At 41.1% G+C, this 14,830-nt stretch overlaps 1 protein-coding gene across 3 annotated transcripts in view; it reads right to left on the minus strand.

Annotated features, from left to right (window-relative positions):
- mecr (mitochondrial trans-2-enoyl-CoA reductase) overlaps positions 1–14,830 on the minus strand; it is a 69,932-nt gene that overhangs the window by 1,647 nt on the left and 53,455 nt on the right. The window contains exons 7-9 of one of the 3 annotated variants that reach the window (XM_072548060.1): positions 8,021–8,094; positions 7,347–7,407; positions 1,905–1,977 (exon numbers count right to left, since the gene is read on the minus strand). In XM_072548060.1, the coding sequence (XP_072404161.1) occupies positions 1,905–1,977; positions 7,347–7,407; positions 8,021–8,094 (208 nt within the window). Of the gene's footprint in view, positions 1–1,904; positions 1,978–2,688; positions 3,099–7,325; positions 7,408–8,020; positions 8,095–14,830 lie in introns of those variants that run through there. The other 2 variants (XM_072548059.1, XM_072548061.1) reach the window with 2 other exon arrangements.

Consider the following 14,830-nt stretch of genomic DNA (forward strand, 5'->3'; position numbering starts at 1 on the left):
GCAGCATCTTTGTTCTCCCACCCACAACCTTCTTTTTATTCATGCATTTGTTGCATCCCTCCACCACACCTTCCTATTAGACCCTGCCACAATGGCCTCTTCCTCCCTGCAGCCACATTATTGCATTTTTCTTTGCAATTCTCCATGTGCTGCCCCCCTCTTCTGCAGTCCTATGTCCATCCATATCTGGGCTCAGCCTATAGCATACACCCAGACTCAGATGACACAAACCTCCCCAAGAAACAAGGATCAACTCTTAGCTGACAGTGACCTGAGCAAGAGACTCATTACAGATACTTAGTTTCTCAGCTCCTCACAGTCACAGGCCATTTATCTCCTGCATTTTCTGCTGATAGTCATTAGTATCCCCCCCCACCCAAGTACTTTGGGCCATAATCCCGGCCTGGTGAGGAAAGGAGTTACCAACTGTGATGCTGTGACTTTAAGAGGTCATTTGGTCCTGACCATTTTGAAGAGAGATTGTAAGGTAGAAGTGATGAGCAATGTACCAAAACCACGAAGTAAACAGCTAGTGAGGCACTGGGACTTTAAAAAAAATTGGAACAATAGAAGCAGCCTGGATGGGTGTGACTAACTCTCTCAGAACAGGATTTCCATTTTTTTTAGTTCTTGGGTTTAGCTTTAAGCAGTTACTGTTGTGGGCTTGAAGAATTGGAAGCTATTTTCTCCCCCCTCAATTCCAACCAAAAACTGAGGGTTGTCTTCCTAGGCCGCTAGATTGCATGGGAGACAAAATTTGTTTTTCCGAATTCGCCTTTTTGCCAAAGCATATGTTTATGGGATGTTACTTTATTGGAACAGTTAATTAGTCATTTTTACTATATTTATTATTCTGTCAAGTTTTCTAATAGAGTTAAGTTATTCTAAATTCCTCTTTCTTTGGTTGTATTTTAATCACAGAATCCCTACAGCGTGGAAACAGGCTATTTGGCTAAACAGGTCCATATCGACCCTCCAAAGAGTAACCTACCTAGGTCCATTCCCTATACTCTACATTTCCCCTGACCAATGCAGCAAACCTACACTACTCCCTGAACACTATGGACAACTTAGCATGGCCGATTCACCTAATCAGCATATCTTTGGATTGTGGGAGGAAACTGGAGGAAACCCATGCAGATGATATGTACAAAATGTGCAAACTCCAGACAGTTGTCCGGGGCTGGAATTGAAACCGGGTCCTTCGCGCTGTGAGGCAGCAGTGCTAACCACTGAGCCACCATGCCACCCCAAACTACAGCGTTTAAACAAATTATTTAGCATCAAGTAGTTTGACCAGTCACATTGCATCTGGAACATGACACTTTACATTTGCCTTTAAAATAAGAAAAGTTAGGATCGAGGCTATTTTCTCAAAATATTTTGAGGTGTTCTGGTCTGGTCCATAACACCAACCTCATGTGCCCTATTCTAGTCATTTTCAGCCAAATGTGTAAACTTCATTTGTAATTCAAGGTTGAATTCTCCCATCGTCTCAAAACATGCCTTAGCATTTTTGTAAAGTTATGTACTGCATAGACTTACTGAGCTGTATCTAAACACAACTAACACACACAAAGAAATTTTTGAATTGTTCAAACTTCTAAAGTTCTTTGGTCTTCAATTTCTCATTATTTTCCTGTTGTGTATTGCATTGAACAAGGCAAACAAGTTCAACAGCCCTGAAATTCAGGGAAATCAACCTTGAGAGTCAAGAGAACAGTCCTCTTTTTAAAAAAAAACTCCCCCCCCCCCACCCAACCCCTTACAATTGTAACACATTTTTCTTCATTTTGAACAGCTCTCAGATGCCATTGATCCCAGTCATAGTCTCCATCAGAATTAATTTCATCAATATGTGCAAAATTATTAATATAGATTTCTGTCTCTATTTTTCCACTCACCATGCCCATGATCTTGTTTCCACCGTGTCATCCAGAATCCCTGGATTTTAACGTTTTTGAAAATAAGCGCACTCTAGTAAAAAAGCAGAAAATGTTAAAACTAAAACATCACTAGCAAGATCAAACAATGTACTTTTTTTCTCCCCAAAATGTTGTGTGTGGAATCATTAATTTTTGGACTGGATGTAGACATAATAACTCTCCAAATGTTCTAGAAGACTTTTTTTTTAATGTGTTCATATATCTGGCCATTAGGGGCAAAGCCAACATTTATTACCCATTTGTAATCACCCTCGAGGTGGTGATGAGAAACCTAGTTGAACTGCTGCTGTGCAGGTTGTAGATATACCCATGGTTCTATTAGAAACTATGAGTTCTAGGACTGCGAGGCAGTGACGATGAAGGAACAGTGATAGTATTCCAGATCAGGATGATGTGAGAGTTCGAAGGAAACTTGCATGTGGTAAACTTGTAAGGAACATGCCAGGACTGGTGGTTTGAATTGTGTTTAATTCAATGCAAGGAGTATAACAGATAAGGCAGATGAGCTTAGAGCCTGGATTAATACATGGAACGACAACATTGTAGCCATTTCATAACCTTGGTTGAGAGAAGGGCAGCAGTGGCAGTTTAGCATTACTGATTAAGGAGAATGTCACAGTTGCAGTAGGAGAAGAATAACTGGAGGTCTCATCCAGTGAGGCCATATGGTGTAGTACTCAGGAATAAAAAATAGTGATTATTATATAATTATAGTGATTGCACCATATTATAGACCTTCCAACATCCAATGGGGTATAGAGGAACAGATACGTAAGCAGATTATGCAAAGATGTAAAAACAACAGAGAATTGTTGTAGAGATAATTTTAACTTTCCAGCATTGACTGGTACTCCCTTGGTTCCAGGGACTTAGATGGGTAGAATTTGTTAGGTGCATCCAACAGTGTTTTTTAAACAACACGTAGCCAGTCCAACCAGGGAAGGTGCTGTACCAGATCTTATTTTGAGGAACGACCCTGGCCAGATGATCAAAGTTTCAATAGGAGAGCATTTTGGGAACAGTCAATACCATGCCTTTAAGAGATGTGTTCAGTCCCATTTCTCTTGCAGAGGACTGTTGTCATCGTGGCATCAAAGTATCTCCTTCAGAAAGGCAGTCGGTAAAGAGTTTTGAGTTCTCCTGGCGTGCTTTCTTTTTAAAATAATACAAAAGAATCATGAGTGGGCAGAGTCAGGTTCACATAGACCCAGAAGACTTTTGTTTTGCTTTCAGTTACTTGGTGGTTTTTGCTTGGTGCTGGAGCTGAAAGCTTGAGTTTTCTGCTGCTAGAGAGAAGTCTTAGACAGAGATATTTCCTCTTAAAAATCAAAAGGGGCAGATTGCTTCTTTTGATTAGACTGGAGAAAAGACAGCATGTAAGAATAATAATTGTGTTGCTGAATTCCCTTCGCCAAGGATGTGTTCATGAGACACTGCCTATGTTGGAACAGAAGAAGAATAGTGGTTGAATAATACATTATCTCATGAGGTATTTCAATCGAGTAAAGTCATGCTAATTCTTCCTTTTATTGCATTTTAACTGTGTTGAAAGAATAAAGTATGTTTGATTAAAGCTTAGTAATGGACCAATCAAATCATACGTGGAACACGGTAACTTACACTTACTTTTAAAAAAATATATACGTTAGGGTCTAGGTTATCTCCATAATACACTGAGGTCTGGTTTTAATCCAGACAAGTGTGAGGTGATGTACTTTAGGAAAGCAAATGTAAGAGGAAAGGAAACAGTAAATGGCACGGCCCTTAGGCGCACTGAAATGCACAGAGATTGTGGGGTGCAAGTACATAGTTCCCTAAAAGTAACATCACAAGTGAACAAGGTGGTAAAGATGATGTACAGCACGCTTGCTTTCATCAGTCAAGACATTGAGAATAACAGTCAGCAAATCACATTGCAGCTGTATAAAGCTTTAAATAGGTCACATTTGTAGCCTTGTGTATAGTACTAGTCACTCTTCTGCTGTGGAGGCTTTGGAGAGGTATACTATGATGTTGCCTGGATTGGAATGTGTTAGCTACAAGGAGAGGTTGGAGGGCACTTTTGGAATAGAGTGTGCAATTCTGGTCTCCTTCCTATTAGAAGGATGTTGTGAAATTTGTGAAGGGTTCAGAAAAATTTTTCAAGGAAGTTGCCAAGGTTGGAGGATTTCAGCTATAGGGAGAGGCTGAATAGGCTGGGGCTGTTTTCCCTGGAGACTCTTGGAGGCCGAGGGGTTATAGAGGTTTATAAAATCACGAGGGGCATGGACAGGATATAATTTGGAGATGCCAGTGCTGGATTGGGGTGTACAAAGTTAGAAAGCACACAACACCAGGTTACAGTCTAACAGGTTTAATTGGAAGCACACTAGCTTTCGGAGCGTCACTCCTTCATCAGATAGTTCACCACCTGATGAAGAAGTGGCGCTCCAAAAGCTAGTGTGCTTCCAATTAAACCTATTGGACTATAACCTGGTGTTGTTGATTTTTAACTATAGATATGATAGATAGACAAGGTCTTTTCCCAGAGGTGGGGGAGTCCAGAACAAGAGGACATAAGCTTAGAGTGAGAAGGAAAAAATATAAAAAGGATCTAAGGGGCAACATTTTCACGCAGAGGGTGGTACGTGTATGGAATTTGCTGCTAGAGGAAGTGGTGGAGGCAGGTACAATTGCAGCATTTAAAAGGCATCTGGATGGGTATATGAATAGGAAGGGTTAGGAGGGGCTTAGTTTTAGAGGGAGAAGGAGAAACATTTAAAGAAGATATACAAGGCACCTTTTTTTTCCACAGAAGTTGGAATACATGCCAGAAGTCAGAAGCAAATACAATAGCAATGTTTAAGAGACATTTAGACAGACAAACAAACAGGGAGTACAGTGGTACAGACCACATGCAGGCAGATGGGTTTAGTTTAGAATAGAATCATGGTTGGCATGGAAGACATGGTGGGTCAAAGTGCCGGTTCCTGTGCTGTACAGCGCTATGTTCTACAGCGATGACCCAGTGCGTCTGCTGTTTTTGTAGAAGTCACAGGTTTGAAGGTTGCTGGGCCAGACTGAAAAATAGTGGGAAATTTCTGTGTTGCTATCAGCTAACATTTTATTTTAAACATCTGAAATGCCTACATTATACAAAGCCAACAAGACTGAGGTTTCAAAATATAAACCCTGATTGAATAGCGTGAAGTGTATCTTGACTAGAAGGCAAGAGTTGGTTTAACACTCAAGCATAGTGCTTGGGGTTTGGAGCAGGGGTCTTTTACTTGATAATATCTGCTGACCTCTGTTGGCATGTGAAGGGTCATCAGACTGAGATATCGTAAAATGCTATGTGAAAACAGAAAATGCTCAAAATATACAGCAGGTATTTGTGAACAGAGAAACAATAATATTTCAGGTCCATAGCTTTTCATCAGAAGTGAAGAAAGTTGAAATGTTGTAAGTTTAAAACAGAGGTGTGGGGTGGAGAGAAGAGACAATGAGAGAAGTCATGCAAGAAAATTTGTAATAGGGTTGAACGCAAGAGACATTAAATAGTAGAAAGGCTATCTCTTGATTTGATTCTGCTTGACTTGAATATTTCCAGCAATTCTGCTTTTAGTTCTCATTTCCAGCATTTTGCTTTTGTAAAGAAACAAAAGTTATTGATACAGATGTGAATGGCAGAATCGTGACATGTATTATCAAAAAACAAAAGAGAAAACCAATAAAAGTCAATATCAGCAGAGAAAAAGGAAACAATCTGGGGAGGTTAAAGTTAAAGTTATTTAACTCGAAGTTTGTGATGATGCTGTCACTTTAAAAAGGTTATTTTGTCCTTGGCTTTTTTGAAGAGTGGCAGAGGCGCTGAAGCATCTAGTTTCAACAAGGGAGGAGTAGCCAGTTCTCTCAGTTCAGGCATTTTTCTAGTTTGCTTTAGCTGCAGAAATCATAAGATGAGAGTGTCCAAGGGAGTTGCAAGCTTCAGAAAAGAATTCCTCTGACTTTCTTCTGAAATGTCTCTCTGGAAGTTGTTCCCTCCTATCTGTAAGAATCTGCTTGAGAATTTACCATTTTGCCAAGGGATATCCTTATAGGATATTACTATATTAGAACAGTTAATTAGTTAACTTGCTATAAGGGGTTGCATACGTTTTCTAATAAGTTAAGTTACTCTAAATTCCACTTTCTTTTGTTTGTGTTTCAACTGTAGCGTTTAAATAAATTCTGTTTTTCTTAAAAATCAAGTGGTTCGACCAGTTGCACACCTGGAACGTCCACTTCACATCTGCCTTGAAAGTAAGAAAAAGTTAGCGTCTAGGCTATCTACTTAAAGTATTTTGAGGAGGTCTGGCCTGGTCCATAACAAATTGCTGCTGGGTTGTTGGTTTTAAAAAAAAATCAATCAAAAGATAATACCTTTTAAGATTACTTTGACCTCCAGTGAACACTGCAGGAGACAAAGGAGAGAAAGGTCATGGAGGGAACCAGGTGAGCAGAAACTCCGATCATGCTTGCAGACTGCAGTGAATCCACAAACTGGTATCCACTCAGTTGCAAGCCACTCAGTTCAAGAGTAGCTAGTGATGGGCAATAAATGTTGGCCAGTCAGCAAAGCCCACGAACCAAGAGTGAGTTCATAAATATATATATTTATAGAGAAAGATTTACAAATAAATTACCTGGAACAAGTGTTTGTGTAATTGGATGGTTCAGGTAGGAGGGAGATTTTGTTTTCATCAACCTGTTCAGAGATGTTGCAATACACCTCTGGAACAGGCGGGTTTTGAACCCAGACCTCCTGGCTCAGAAGTAGGTACACTATGCTCACACTACAAGAGCTCATGCACTTCCATAGAAAGGCACCATAGAAAGGAAAGAAAGGGACTACAAAGGGAGTCAAATTAGCACTTCAGGAAAAAATCAGGATGAGCAAGTACTTTAAAAAGGAGAAGCTAATATGTATTGAAAAAGATCAGTAAAAGAAGTTGTAGCAGCAGACTGGTTTCCCAAAACCACTTCCACGATGTCACATATGACAATTAACCCGAGGTTGGAGAACGACGCAAACTCAATTTTACTTTAAATTTAAAAACAAACATTGTTTTGAAAATGAGGTCGACATAAACTGTTGTGGGCATTCTGAACTTGAAGGACATATATAAGCAAAGTTCATGTTCATATTCAAAATCATACTACTGCATGAATCAGATGTAATAAATTCCTTTGTTTATCATAGGTAACAGTTCACAATTTTATATTGGTGGAGCTTAGCATGTCTTGAAGCAGTGTTGCTGGCTTATTTACTTGCTACTGCTATAATCCTAGCTGCTGTCAATGGTGGGGATGCAACATATATGTATTACAAGAACCAATGATGACAAAAGATTTTTGTACTTTAAACACAGACTTCCTTACTGCTGGAACTGTGATTGGTTGTTTTGCCATGCCACCATATGTTACCATAGTCCCTCCTTTCCTGCAATTAAAAGACACAAAAGACTGTGTTGGTAACAAAAGATATATGAAAAATATACATTTCTAAGCAAGTGTGTAATTAGTGCACAAAACGTTATAATTGGTAAGTACAGAATTTGTAAAGTTTGCTGTTATTCACCAAATCAATTGTTACTTTTTGATCCTTGTGTTCTGAATTCCATTCACCATTAGTTCCTATATTTCAAAGCTCAGATAGTCACGCTACTACTTTGCTCCGGCAAGGGCATTCACATTGTGCTACAATAAACAATTCCAAGGGATCCATGTAAAGTAGAATTTGAGCATTAAAAATTACAAGGATGGGAAGGGGAACTGTAGATAGTAACTGTAGTGATGCAATAGCAAACAATGGAATACACCTTTAAAACAAAGTGAGCTGACATCAGTTTAAGTCAATGAGTAAAAGTTTTAATACCAAAAAAAAGGTCAGGTCTCTGATAGGGGCCCATTCACAAATTCATAAGCAACTCCTTATCAGCATGCTTTTCCAGCTCATTTAAGCAGCACAGCTTTCAGATGAACCCAACCATAATTCCTTTTGCTGTAACTGTCATATACTTTAATCAAAGAGGTAACCCCGTCTTGTTACTCACACTAAATGCCGCAAGATCTCTGTAGCACTTTTGCCTCCAACACCATTTAATGCTAGATGTGGTCTTGGGACTTTCTGTTTGTAGGACAAGCGGGAAAAACATTTTTTTTTTAAATTTGATGAGGAAATTATCTAAGCAATCAATTTCAATTTAGACTGTAAGTTAACAGAAGCAAACATTGCCTACACAGTAGCTGGTTCAGCTGCAAATGTTTGCATTTGCATTCAAGTTTCTCCCATACCATACAAAAGACTAAAAACATTAAGACGAGGGCACATAGTCTTTGGACTATTAATTGATATGTACTGTTATTCCTGAACCAGTAATTCACAAATCCAAAAATGGAACTGTTACAAACTGCTTTTTGAAAAAGTCAGTCATACAGCAGGGGAAACAGACCTGTTGGCCTGGCCAGTCCATGCTGAATATAATCCCAAACTAAATTAATCCTACCTGCCTGCTCCTGGCCCATATACCTCCAAGTCTTTCCTATTCACGTACTTATCAAAGTGCCTTCTAAACGTTGTAACTGTGCTAACATCCACCACTTCCTCAGGGTGCTCATTCCATATGCGAACCATCCTCTGTAAAAAAAAAAATTGGTCCTCATGTCTTTTTAAATCTCTCTCCTCACCTTAAAAATGTGCCCCCTAGTTTTGAAATCCCCATCCTAGTGAAAAGACACCTCCCATTAACCCTACCGACACCCCTCACAATTTTATAAATCTCTGTAAGGAACCTCTGAACCCCCTTCGCTCTGGTGAAAAAATTCCCAGCCTTTCTTTATAACTCAAACCTTCCATACCTGACAACATTTTGGTAAATCTATTTTGAACCATCTCCAGTTTAACAATATCCTTCTTATAATTGGGCTTCTAGAACTAGACACAGTACTCCAAGAGGCCTTACTAAAGTCCTGTACAAGAATTATGGAACTGAGCCTCAAGATCCTTCTGTTCTACAACACTACCCAAGGCCCTACTATTGATTGTACAAATCCTACCTCGCATTTATCCAGATTGAACTCCAACTGCAATTTTTCAGTTCATTGATCAACATTCCAAATTGCAAGGGTTTCCCCAAATGAGAAAACCTTATGTTGAAATTGCAAACTACTACACTGAAATTTTGACATAAGCACTGAAGAATGAAACTTTGAGAGAAATGTGCCATCTATAAAACAATTATGACTTGTAAAACATCTACTTAATCATTACTGCAAACAACCTTACATCACAGAAACATCTGATTTGTCTTGTGATGCTCATGCTCCATGTGAACCTGCCCAACATTCCTCACCACATGGTTAACAACATTTGCTTCTGATTGCTTCCTCCCCCATGTACCTAGCTAATGTCTTCTGATATGCACTTTGGCTCATCTACTCCATGTAGTAACAAATTAGATATTTCACCATGTTTCCCCTAATTTCCTTACTGGATTTACTTATTAAAAATTTAACAATAAATGAATAATCAGATGAAATCCATTTCATGACGATGCTGCTCCTCTCACAAGGGTATGTTGTCCTTGGGTTTTTTCCTCCCAAAAGGGGTTGTAAATGGCAGTGGGTCTGATTTGACTGAGATGAGTCCTTTGAGTATGAAATTGTGGATTGGTTTGCTGAGCCAGTGTGTTTTTCTACAAACGCCTCACTAGGTGACATCATCACTACAACTTTGACAAGGTGTTGGTAGTCTGTCTTGCTTGGTATTTAGTTGTTTCTGTTTGTTGGTACTTCTGGTTCTGTGTCTGAGTGGTTTGTCTGAGGGGTCCAGTTCAACCTGTCTATTGATCGAGTTCTGGCTGGAATGACAGGCATTAAGGAATTCTCTTGGTTAGAGACAAAAAACTGCAGATGCTGTAATTCAAAGTAGACAGGCAGGAGTCTGGAAGAACACAGCAATCCAGGCAGCATCAGGAGGTGGAGAAATTGATGTTTCGGGTGTAACCCTGCTTCAAGACTCCATCACATTCATGCACACACTCCAAGCACCCGCGCGCGCGCACACTCTCTTCCCCCAGTGCCCCCTCTCCTCCACCCCCCCCCCCCCCCCCCACACACACACACACACACACACACACACACACGCTCTTCCTGACATGCACGCGCACACACAAGTCGAAAGGGTGAATTTGTATTTACACAGTTGTATTTGCATATACATACTATTTGGTTCAAAAAGCATACAATCTGTAGTCAGTTAATATTTTTTATAATCTATGTGACATCTTATAAATTCTTACTTTGGAAACAGAACCAGTCTGACTCAAGATTGGAATACACAGACACTAACCTCACATCTTTAATACATTGTCCGAGTTGAGATGTTACCCTTTTTGACAAAACCTTAACTTATAGAGTCATAGAGATGCACAGCATGGAAACAGACCCTTCGGTCCAACCTGTCCATGCCGACCAGATATCCCAACCCAATCTAGTCTCACCTGCCAGCACCCGGCCCATATCCCTCCAAACCCTTCCTATTCATGTACCCATCCAAATGCCTCTTAAATGTCGCAATTGTACCAGCCTCCACCACATCCTCTGGCAGCTCATTCCATACATGTACCACCCTCTGCATGAAAATGTTGCCCCTTAGGTCCCTTTTATATCTTTCCCCTCTCACCCTAAATCTATGCCCTCTAGTTCTGGACTCCCCAACCTCAGGGAAATCCTATCCATGCCCCTCATAATTTTGTAAACGTCTATAAGGTCACCCCTCAGCCTCCAACGCTCCAGGGAAAACAGCCCCAGCCTGTTCAGCCTCTCCCTGTAGCTCAGATCCTCCAACCCTGGCAATATCCTTGTAAATAGTTTCTGAAACCTTTTAAGTTTCACAACACCTTTCCGATAGGAAGGAGACCAGAATTGCCATGCAATATTCCAACAGTGGCCTAACCAATGTCCTGTACAGCTGCACATGACTTCCCAACTCCCGTACTCAATACTCTGATCAATAAAGGAAAGCATACCAAACGCCTTCATCACTATCCTATCTACCTGCGACTTCACATTCATGGAGCTATGAACCTGCACTCCAAGGTCTCTTTGTTCAGCAACGCTCCCTAGGACCTTACCATTAAGTGTATAAATCCTGCTAAGATTTGCTTTCCCAAAATGCAGCACCTCGCATTTATCTGAATTAAACTCCATCTGCCACTTCTCAGCCCATTGGCCCATCTGGTCAAGACCCTGTTGTAATCGGAGGTAACCCTCTTCACTGTCCACCACCACGCCTCCAATTTTGGTGTAATCTGCAAACTTACGAACTGTACCTCTTATGCTTGCATTCAAATCATTTATGTAAATGACAAAAAGTAGAGGACCCAGCACCAATCCTTGTGGCACTCTACTGGTCACAGGCCTCCAGTCTGAAAAACAACCCTCCACCATCACCCTCTGTCTTCTACCTTTGAGCCACTTCTGTATCCAAATGGTAGTTCTCCCTGCATTGCATGAGATCTAACTTTGCTAACCAGTCTCCGAAGGGGAACCTTGTCAAATGCCTTACTGAAGTCCATATAGATCACATCTACTGCTCTGCCCTCATCAACCTTCTTTGATACTTCTTCAAAAAACTCAATCAAGATTGTGAGACATGATTTCCCATGCACAAAGCCTGTTGACTATCCTGAATCAGTCCTTTCCTTTCCAAATACATGTACATCCCGTCCCCTCAGGATTCCCTCCAACAACTTGCCCACCACTGAGGTCAGGCTCACCGGTCTGTAGTTCTCTGGCTTGTCTTTACCGCCCTTCTTAAACAGTGGCACCATGTTTGCCAACCTCCAATCTCCGGCACCTCACCTGTGACTATCGATGATACAAATATCTCAGCAAGAGGCCCAGCAATCACTTCTCTAGCTTCCCACAGAGTTCTCGGGTACACCTGATCAGGTCCTGGGGATTTATCCACTTTTAATCATTTCAAGACATCCAGCAATTCCTCCTCTGTAATCTGGACATTTTGCAAGATGTCACCATCTATTGCCCTTCAGTCTATATCTTCCATATCCTTTTTCATAGTAAATACTGATGCAAAATATTCATTTAGTATCTCCCCCATTTTCTGTGGCTCCACACATAGGCTACCTTGCTGATCTTTGAGTGGCCCTATTCTCTCCCTAGTTACCCTTTTGTCCTTAATATATTTGTAAAAACCCTTTGGATTCTCCTTAATTCTATTTGCCAGAGCTATCGCATGTTCCTGTTTTTCCCTCCTGATTGCCCTCTTAAGTATACTCCTACTTTCTTTATACTCTTCTAAGGGTTCACCTCAATCTATCCTGACCACACTCAGGAGTGAGACTTGAAAATAGTTCTGGGATTTACATATTAAATGAAAACCTGCAACCCATTCTAAAAAATGAAAGACTTAACAGCAATCCAGGTTTGTTCAATATAATCATATCAGTGTATGACACTATAATCTTCTATGAATTCTGTGTCCTATGATCCTGCTCACTAGCTACCTGATGAAGGAGGAGCGCTCTGAAAGCTTATACTTCCAAATAATTTAGACTATAACCTGGTGTCCTGTGATTTTTACCTTTATCCACCCCAGTCCAACACCTGCACCTCCAAAATCATTTTACTGTAGAGTGTGATGAGGGGTGACTTGGCAAGCAGCAAATCCTATTTTAGAGGGATATAACTCTCTGAAAGGAATTGAGAGTGTCACAAACTTTACACACTATGTACAAATAAGCTAAAAGTTAATTGGCTGAATAAAGAAATGTAAGGACCAACAAGTAGAGCAATAGAACAGAAAGAAAAACTGTTAATCTTACAGTTTATAGCTAGAGAACATGAACAAAATGGTGCAGTGTTAGAAACACATGATATAGGCACTACAATGGGAAGAAGAGAGGCCAGTGACTGTGGGTATTTACATCTACATGTGTCCAATTATTATGGTTTTTTTCAATTTGTTTACCTCAATGTAAATATGTTTGTTCAATTGGATGGCCACACAAAATATCAACAGTTGATTCAGTTTTAAGTCAATTTCTCCTCAAATTCTGCAATGCCTGAGTATTCAGTCAAGGGTGTAAGGGTGGATCAGAATGGTGTCTGGTGTGGAGGAGAAGTTGGTCGGGAGTGTGGACTTAATGAGGGCTTTCAGGCCCTCCTCATGGGGGATACGTTCCCAGGAGGAGAGATTCCACTCCAGGACGTTCCAGATGTACTCTGACTTCAAGGACCGTAATTTCCTCTCCCCTGTAATCCAAAATGCCCTCAACTGCATCTCCTCCATTTCCCACACCTCTGCCCTCAAACAAAATCCTCCCAACCACAACAAGGAGACCGCTGGTCCTCACCATTCCACTAACCTCTAAATCCAAGCATTATCCTCCACTATTTCTGCCACCTGCAGTCTGACCTCACCACCAAAGTGATACTTCCTTCCCCACCTCCATCTGCTTACTGCAGGGACCGTCACTCTGCGACTCCCTTGTGAGGGCCACACTTCCCACCAACCTCTCATCCACACCTGGGTACCTTTCCCTGGAGCTGCAGAAGGTGCAAAACCTGCCCTCATACCTCCCCATCTTGCCTCCATCCAAGGCCCCAAAGAATCATTCCAAGTCTGGCAGAAATTCACCCGCATTTCCTCTGACCTGATTTATTGCATTTGTTGCTCTCGATGTGGCCTCCTCTACATTGTAGAGACCAAGCGCAAAGTCGAGGACAGGATCAGGGAACATTTATGATCTGTACACTTCAATCAACCCTACCTTCCGGTTGCCAGCCATTTCAACTCCCACTCCCAATCCCCTGACAGATCCATCCTGGGCCTCCTCCATGTATCAAAATAAGGCCACATGCAAACTGAAGGAAGAACAATTCATCTTCTGCCTCAACAGGTTACGACTATATGGCCTTGACGTAGAATTCATCAGGTTTTAAATCTCCCCATCCACCACTCATCCCAGGTTCAACCCTCACTCTCCGCCCCATCCCCTTGACCTGACCTGCTCATCTTCCTTCCCACCTATTGATTCCACCCTTCCCAAAGACCAATCACAATAACCTCCCATCTGCATCCACCTGTCGCCATCCCGCTTACCTTCCCCCAGCCCCAACTCCTCCATTTATTTCTCAGGCCCCTCCTAGTCCTGATGAAAGGTTCCAACCTGAAACGTTGACTCTCCTGCTCAATCTGCTATGCTTTTTCCAGCTCCAAACTGTATTGACCTTGGCACCACATCTTTATATCAGCCTTCTTTTCTCTAACATCCTCCAGTTCTACACCCTACTGAAATTTCAAGCAGATAACTGACACTTGACACCTCCAGCAGTGCAGTTCTCTCAGTATTACACTGGAAGCCTTGATTTCTGTGTTCAAATCTTGGTGCAATACCTTTGTTTGTTACAACTCCACACTAACCAAAGAGCAACCCACCCATACCCATCTCCTTCTGACTAATGCACCTAACACTATGGGCGGAATCCTGTGACTCAAGTTCTAGACTGCTAGTCAGCCCCTTCAGAAAAAAGGATGGAAGATGTGAAATAAAGCTATACGAACGACACAGGCAATGAATATTTTGTTCAGATAATCGAACGCTTCAGATAACACAGTTTAGCCAAGCATTGGGACCTTGCGATCCCGTTTGGATAATCTGAAATTTCGATAATTGACGTTTGGATAATCAAGGCTCCTCTGTACTGCGTTTTTGCCTTGGGCATGCCTATTTTCCATGTAATTGATTTAATATGCAGCAGCTACCCAACATGCTTTGTTTGTTGTGCTAAAGCCGCTGTAGAAAATAATTTGCTCTATTTATGCAAGCTCACGGTGA

Source organism: Chiloscyllium punctatum, chromosome 27 (genome assembly GCF_047496795.1).
Source record: "Chiloscyllium punctatum isolate Juve2018m chromosome 27, sChiPun1.3, whole genome shotgun sequence".
NCBI classification, from domain to species: Eukaryota; Metazoa; Chordata; class Chondrichthyes; order Orectolobiformes; family Hemiscylliidae; genus Chiloscyllium; species Chiloscyllium punctatum.